The following is a 9,123-nucleotide window of genomic DNA, read 5'->3' on the forward strand; positions in this document are numbered from 1 at the left end:
ATTCAAAATTTGAAACTAGTGCTAAATTACACCACTGAGTTTATATTGTGTTTATTATATATAGTGTTTATCATATATAGTGTTTATTATTCATTAGTTGCGCAGCAAACAGTTTAAACTTCTTGTTGCGCATGACTATATTGTGTAAAATTATTCGGAATGACTATGTTTTATTCCTTGTGTTTAAGTGAAAACACAAGGAATCTCTTATTTATTTTATATCTTGTTGAGTATCTGCAACTAGGGATGTGCAGAATAAACACTATTTGATTTTGTGTTTAATAAAGATACAGAGCAATACAAAAGTTGTCTTGTTTAATCTTGGAATAATCACCTCAATAAGATAATCTTTTTAATAACTTAGGGAATTAGTAGCTGTCATTGGATATTGAAAAAGCAATCAGTTTATCAAATGTTAAAAGTTTGTTTCATAAAGCGTTTCGTTGTCTTTGATAGCTTAACAAAATGCGATTTTGTTATTTTGATTTCTTTTAGCCCACCCAGTCAATAGATTAAGTAAAAGAAAACAATTGCTTTATCTTATTGAACTTAAGTTCGCTGTGGATTGTACTATTATTTACAAATGTACTTGACTTTAATGAAAAATGTTTTAACTTTATTTCAAAATGACGTCCAATCTGCTTAATAAAGTTCAACAAAAGTTCTTAAGTTCTTAAACTTCGTGTCATACTTTAATAAGTAATGATTAAAAATTCATCATCACTTTATTTTTATTTTATTTTTTTACAAATCAGGTTTAAAAAATGCTAAATTAATCGTAGCTATTGTTTGCACATTTAAATGATCAGTGGTTCTTTAAGTTTGTGAAAGAAAGTAGTCGGTAGTTTTTAAGGATTCGCACCAAAACCCTTCCTCCTTCCCCGATTCTCTTTTATTATTTATTATTAAAATTTGCACAGCCCAACAGAATTACTGCTATTTACCATTACAACTAATGTCTGCAATTAAATTAATATCTTAAATCTTTGCTCTTTATTTTTTTTTTTTTTTAAAGTTTGATTTTGCTTTAAAACTACACTTACTTATAAAAGAAAAATTATTCTAAAAAATTCTTAGCGACATTAGTTTAAACAGGTCTTAACTTATAAGGGTAAAAAGAAATTTTAGATTTATTATAAATCCTTTTAAACAATTATCGTGCACTTAAATGGTTCGTGTGTTATGTTTGTTTTCCGGATTTGCTATTATTTATATAGTTTGTTTAAAACCGCAAGCAATTAAACATTTTTCTTTTGAAAAACTCTATTAGATCTTTTATTTCAAGTAAATAATATCAAAAGTTCCCAATAATAATAACAAAAAAAAACTTTTAGGTACTAAGTTGTATTTAAAAACGGTACGGACAATTGAGCAGATTCAATAATTACGTAACAATACGATTATTATCAATATTTTTGTATCAATTTCGACATCTAAAAAAAAAATTTCTTCTTTATATATATATATATATATATATATATTGAAAACAATGATAAAACGCTTAACTTTTAAATCGTTATTGAATTAAATAAACAATCGAAAACAAGCAATTAACCAACTGCGACTTTCAACAAATGCGTTAAAAACTAAAAAACCCAAAAAAAAAGTCGTCGCAAAAACAGACGTAAAACGCCAGTCAGCATACTTTGCATACTTTTATTTCTTTATTTTTATCACAAACCTAAATAATCTTAACATTTTAAGATTATGAAAACAATGAAATAAACTACATGCTTCTTCATATAAATAAAATTTACATTTCTCAAAGATATTTTCTGCAATATATATTACTGTTAGTAAGTTAATACTAACATTTTTTATGAAAGAATAATATATATATATATGTATATACAAAACAGTTTCGTAAGGTCAAAAATATATAAAATTTATATAAAATTAAAAAAAGCAAATATTGTCATAATTAAAACATTAGATTCCTTTTATAAATAAGTAACTCAATAGAAAGCAGTCAATTAAAGAGCTCGAAAATAAAATTTAAATTACAATACATAAAGTAGTTTTGAAAACGGAAAAGTTATGATAAAATGAGGTGTGAAACTAGTTTAAGAATTCTCACGCGGCATGAAAAATAATTAACTCGTTAAAATAAAATTCAAGCTCAGTTAAAATAAAATTCAAGCACACTACCTCAGAATACCAATATTACTACTATTTGCTTTTGCTGTTTTCTTTAAGCGTATGACCATTGTCAATGAAAGAAAATATTTTAAAATAAAACTGAAAGAGAATTTAAACAAAACAAAAAACAAAAAAAAACATCGCTCTAAAAAAATAATTTTTGGAAAAATTTTTTTTTAAGAGCGATTTGTAGAATCGTAGGTTGATTTCAAAGTCCGTTTTCAACAGATTGTGCATTCGCACCCTTTGAAATTAACAAACTAGCAATATCAAAGTCACCTAACTCTACTGCATATTTAAGCGCTGAAACTCCATAATTGTCTACAGAATTAACTGAAGCTCCGGCTGCAATTAAAAGTTTTACAACATCTATCAATTCTAATGCAACAGCAAAAACAAGTGGAGTCTGTCCTTCGTTATTTCGTTCTTCAATATCTATTTCATCGCGGTGCTTTAACAAATATATCGATAAATCTCTTAAACTCTGCTTTTCGATGGCATCATGCAACAAAAACTTCCCATTGTTTAGTTCATTTATTTTTTCTGTTGCAAAGTTATCGATATCTATATTATGCAAATTAATGACGTACTGTTTAAGAATTTCTCTGTCGTTTATTATCGGTTTATGATGGTGAAGATCTTTGTTAAATGTTTTCGATCGCTTTAAAGTACTCACAGATGGCTTAGTTCTTGTAGAAGATTCAAACTGAAAATCATCAATTCCTGTTGTGATTCCGTTAATCGATTGTCTCAGTTCTTTGCTACCTGAACTCCGGTTTAACGGTTTTTTTGATCTTCGAACTACCGTGCTTTTAAGTTTTTTAATCTCATCGTGACTTGGTTTTTCTGATAAAACATATTCTTTCTCCATTACTTTTTACAACTATGATAAAAGCTTCGAGATCTCAAGTTTATAAACTTTATTGAAAGTTACTACTTAAGAGGGTTTTAAGATGGTTTTATGCAAGCTTAGCGTTGAGTTGTTAATATAAACAATCTAAAATTAAATACCTAAGTTGTACCGCAAGTTGTATCATAAACAAATTAAGAAAAATATAAAAATCCTTTTCCTTTAAGGTTTTGTTTAGCTTTAAACACGTGAGTTTTAGAAGTATTGCGATTGGCTTTACTAAATTTTTTTTAAATTCATTCATATTTCCGGTTCTATTGCAATTTTAACTCAAATAAAACAATTAAGTATACAGTTTTATCAAGCGCCTGGTGGGTTGTATTGACGTGATTATAAAAATAAGGCCATTGCAATCTAAGTTTACATTTGGATATCATGTTTTAACGAATCTAAAATGATTTTAAAGATGTTTGTATTTCTGTCTGTATAATTTTTGTCTATTTATCTTTCACGTTGAACACCTTTTATCAAACCAAGTTTTGATATATAGGGCCCCGACTGAAACGAAAACAACAAAAATCCGATAAAAAAATATACGCAACAAATTAACAAAACATACTTTAAAAAGGCCGTATAAAATCTTATTATGTTGGTTATTATTATGCTGCTTTTTGTTTTTGCGGCATTTGGTGATTTATTGGTACATATTATTATTTGTATAAGATTATACTTATTTACTTTATATAAATAAATGCTTGATTAAACATGAGACGCTATTGATGACGTTGCTTTACTCGCATGGTGACAATACCGATACTGAAAATACCAGGAGGTTACTGACATTAGGAATATAATGACAAACTGATGATTTGCATTAAGGCCAAAACTGTTTAGGTATAAAAAATAAGTATCAATATGCAAGTATTTTATATAGTTTTATATTGGTGTCAAATGAGGATATTTTACATAATATATATATATATATATATATATATATATATATATATATATATATATATATATATATATATATATATATATATATATATATATATATATATATATATTTATACGCATCACAGCAACTGCTTGTTTCAGGCTTAGCAATAGTCAGGGGGAGCGATGCTCTCTATATTTGGTAAGGGAAGTACAAAGTAAAAATATGATTAATAAAATCGTTCATTGATTGCTAAATGCATTACTAAAACAAGGAAGCTGGACAGATTAAACTTCATTGTTTGAAATGAAGTGGTAAAAGCAACCATTGATTCAGTTGTTAAACTTAATTTAATAACATTGAAAAGTTAATATTCGGAAATAAGAAATAATTATGGCTTATAACACCATTTGATCAAGGAAATGATTTTTGGCAGTTGTTAAAATTAAACGTAATCACATGATAATATCAAGGAAATTACACAAATTAGGAAATTACACAAAACAATTACAAAAAAGTAAAATTTACATTGTGTATATATGGGGTGTAATTTTTTTTCCCATACGCTTTTTCTACACGTTAAAAGATTTTTAAATAAAATTCAAACAAAATTTAAAAAAATGTTATATTTTTTTTTTTTCGGACGTGAGGTGCACTGAATATTATTGTTTTGTCCTAATGCTCTAGTTACTGCATTTCTATTTAAACTGCAAAAATTTTCAGATTGCGTTATATCTGGAAAGTCGTATACCTTGATTATGAAAAAACTTATTTTTTTCTCTAACTTTATGAGAGGTGGTTATTGCCAAAGTTGGCCAATTGAGATAGTCGCAACTGAAAATTTGGTTTAAAAAGTTGATAAGTTTCACAAAATGGCCCAGTTGTGTTTTGAACAATACATTGATATTAGGGACCATTCTAATATTAAAATATAAGGTTTACAATGCGTTTTCTGTTATTACCTATTTTATTTAAAAATTAGGGCTGGCTCCTTCTGGCACTTATAGTCTCATATATAAGTTATCAAAAAAATGCCATTAGTAAGATAAACTTTTACTTTCAAGTATGGAATATATGAATGAAATATAATAAAATATGGTACTCTTGTGAGTTTTTGTTTTCATTTTTTTTTTTTTTTTTTTTTTTGTTACTTAGAGCAGGTATGAAAAATAAGTAGGGTGGCGGATGTTTTCTAATGCTCAAGGTATAAAAGCTTCCGAAAAATTGATACATTTTTTAACAAAAGTATTTTTTTAAAATTGATTCACAAAGTTTTTTGCAAAGTTTTTTTTGTTACCATAAAAAACATTAAGATCTAAGGTAAACATAAAGATCTCCAACTTACGGACTCATTAAAGTGATTCTGTAAATGACGTCATAATCTATGTAATGTTAGTAGATTTGCGGCATTTGTGCCAATTGAATTCTTTTTATCAAAGAATGGGAAAAAATTAATAAAAATCAAATAAAAGTTAAATTTGAAAAATAAAAATTTTTTTCAAGTTTAAAAAAAAAGTGCTGACACGAGCAACAAAATATCTAAAACATTAAAACTAAAAAAATTAAATTGATTTTTTACGATATACAGATATATAGATATATATATATATATATATATATATATATATATATATATATATATATATATATATATATATATATATATATATATATATATATATATATATATATATATATATATATATATATATATATATATATATATATATATATATATATATATATATATATATATATATATATATATATAGTTAATATCATTAAAATTTTTGCTGATAAAGAGAACAAAAAGGTCTTCGTTTTTTGAAAATCGCTGACTGAATGGTCTAAACGTCTACTTTTGCCGACTGACAGAGACGGAATCAGGAATTTTCGGTGATGGGGAGGTGGGGGTAGTAGTAGGGTGGATATTGAAATGTTTTTAAAAAAAAAGACAAAGAAGAAGACATAATCTTTGTCTTATCGCCAAGCACCTTGTTGCAATATATATTTTTTACAAAAATATTTCCGATTGTATAAAGTATAAACTGAGAATTAAGAATGTTTACAAATGTTTACAAAAATATTAAGATTAAAATAAGATCGCCTAAATTAATAGGTAATGCCATAAATAAATTAGATAAAACGAAAAACAAACTAACAAACAAAAAAAACAAAAAAATAAAACGAAAGAACGAAAAAGTTAAAAAAAAAAGTTTAAAAAAATGCGTTTAATGATAATAATTAATGTTAGAAATTATTTAATTTAGTTTTTGAACATACAGGGTAATTAAATTTAAAATTAACTTAAATCAATTGCATTGTTTTTTAGTTGATGAAGTGTTTTAGATGATTTTATTTTATTGATCTATTTTAAAAGAAACACTTAAAACAAGATAAATCAAAATCTGTGTGCAATAAACACCGCTCTAATTCAATTTAAAATTCATTAAGTGAAATATTCTTCTCGGCATGTTTGGAAAACTTTTCCACAAAAATGGCCCGCGATTCAGAATTGAATAAGAACTCAGTTTTGAATAAGACTTTGGTACAAAAAAGTTGATTATGGAAAATCTTGAACAATACTTAAAATGTATTTCTTCAAAATAAGTTATAAAATTTTCTAAAGACAGTCTACATTTTGTTTTATATATGAAGTGTAAAACTAGAAGGATGTCAAGTTTGAGAATATTTAAGTCTACGTAAAAAAGGTTCACAAGAAACAGTTTTACCAGCTCCAAATTTAATTCAAACAGCATGTTTTTGCTTGCTGTATAGTTTTCTTAACTTAGCGTGATTTTCCGACTGACTTGTCTAAAGAGTCAATTTTGCCAACTAAATGTACAAAAAATTCATTCATTGGGGTGTCTCACCTCCTTCCCCCTCCCCCACACACTCTCACCCCTTTGCCGGCTTTAAATATATATATATATATATATATATATATATATATATATATATATATATATATATATATATATATATATATATATATATATATATATATATATATATACTTATTTTGAAGAAATACATTCCGCGTTCTTTATCTTTATTTTTTTAATGATTTCTTTGCATGTAATTTTTCTTACTGATATATTTATAAATATTGTATTAAATATTGTAATAAAGCAAAACAAAAAATAAAGAAATAAAGAAATAAAAATATATATATATAAACACACACACACACACACACACACACACACACACACACACAATCACACATATATATGCATGCCCGGCTCTAGACATTCCGAAGGTGGATGAAAAAAATATTTTGCGCCTATTATTTGCGTGCTGTATTTTAGCACAAGTTTTTAGAAAAATGGTTATAAGTATTTCAAGGTTAACCAGAGTGACCGCCAGGATAAGTTGTTCCCCAGTTCTGATTTTTATTTCCCAATAGTTCGATAAACATTAGTAAACACTATTTATGGTGTTTAGAACTTCTTGGGGTTGGACAAAGTAAAAAAAAACTGTTGCTTAAAAATTAAGTTTTTTAATTCATAAAAATGTTTATAAATTTTCGACAAAAACCGTTGAAAACTTGTGCTAACTGACATAAATGCAAACTGGCTTAAGTGGGCTGAAAGAATACACAAACCTTGACATAAGTATAAATTGGCATAAGTACGAACTGGCATAAGTGCGAACTGGCATAAGTGTGCCGAAAGAATATGTTAACATTGGCATAAGTGTGAATAGGCATAAGTGCGAATTTGGCATAAGTGCGAAATGCCAATTCGCCCTTATGTTAATATTTGCAATTTTATTCGGCGCATTTATGCCAATTTGCACTTATACAAATGTTTGCAAATTCTTTTTACGCACTTACTTTCAATTCGCACATATGCCAGTTCACACTTATGCCAGTTTTTGCAACGCTTCGCACTTATGCCAGTTCACACTTATGAAATTCGCACTTATTCAGCACTTATTCAGAAAGTGTTAAATCTATAATGCGTAGTAATGAACTTGATTCAGGTACTCCAATTTTCACTATCTTTAATGACACCTCTAACATTTGCTAAACAAATAATTTACTTTTCAGACATTTAATATTTTTTGTCTATAAATTGTCACTTTTTATGACACTCATTACATACACTTATTATTTTTTTATTGGACTTATGTTTTTTATGATTTTTTTTTTCCAAGATACCATTCTACATGAAGACCCTGCTTTATGGCCGTTACAATTAAAAGAAAATGAACGTATGAAGTATTTAAACAAGGATATGCTTTTTTTCAAAATAAAGACTCTAATTTCAATTCTTCGAAACGAATGTTCAAAAACCAGTTTAGATTTTATTAGATTAAATATTTTCAAAAGTGATCAATAATAGCAAAAAGTATGACCGAAAATGGTTAATGTTTTCTGAATCCACTGGATGTGTATTTTGTTATTTTTGCAAATTGTTTTTAATCGATTACGACAATGTATTTGTCAAAAGTGGTTTTAACTATAAGAAAAAAGCTGAACAAACTATTGGCCTAGAAAACAGCAAGGAACATATTCAATGTATGATTAAGTGGATAGAATTCTTAAAACAAAATACTCATATCGATGATTATATGGTAAGCCAGATTAAAGGCAAAATTAATTATTGGGCTGCGATCTTAAATAGAATAGTAGCAGTTATTTGTTTTTTAGCCAGAAGAGGTTTAGCATTTCGAGGCCATAATGAAGTTATAGGATAGTCAAGTAACGGAAATTACTTGGGCGTGTTAGAACTGTTGATTCAATTTGATCCAGTTTTAAAGCAACACATTGACACTTTTGCAAACAAAGACAAAGGTAATGTATCTTATTTATCTAAACCTATTTCTGAAGATTTAGTTGATTTTATGCCTCAAAAGGTTTTAACGTACATTATTAGCGAAATAAAAAAAGCAAAATACTGGGGAATTATTGTGGATTCTATGCCTAAATGGCCGATTTTTTTGTTTTATACAAATTAAAAGCCACGAAGGTAAACCCTTGATTACTGGCATTTTAGATCTACAGGAATAATATGGTATTAATATAAGCAATTGTCGTGGGCAGGCATACGATAATTCAAGCAATATGTCGGGATTCATGCAGCGTTATGTCTTACAGCTGAGGATACAGTAGAAAAGTCTGATACTCGTCATGAAGCTGTGTGTTTATTAAATAAGATCACTTAGCTAAAGCTTGCATTCATAACTGCAC

General features: G+C 27.0%; 1 protein-coding gene across 1 annotated transcript; it reads right to left on the reverse strand.

The window, feature by feature from the left end:
- Positions 1–2,347: 2,347 nt before the first annotated feature.
- Positions 2,348–3,010, reverse strand: LOC105845225 (putative ankyrin repeat protein RF_0381). Its single transcript, XM_065819673.1, has one exon. It carries the CDS (start codon positions 3,008–3,010, stop codon positions 2,348–2,350), a length of 663 nt encoding a protein of 220 aa, XP_065675745.1.
- Positions 3,011–9,123: the final 6,113 nt, after the last annotated feature.

Source organism: Hydra vulgaris, chromosome 15 (assembly GCF_038396675.1).
Source record: "Hydra vulgaris chromosome 15, alternate assembly HydraT2T_AEP".
Taxonomy (NCBI): domain Eukaryota; kingdom Metazoa; phylum Cnidaria; class Hydrozoa; order Anthoathecata; family Hydridae; genus Hydra; species Hydra vulgaris.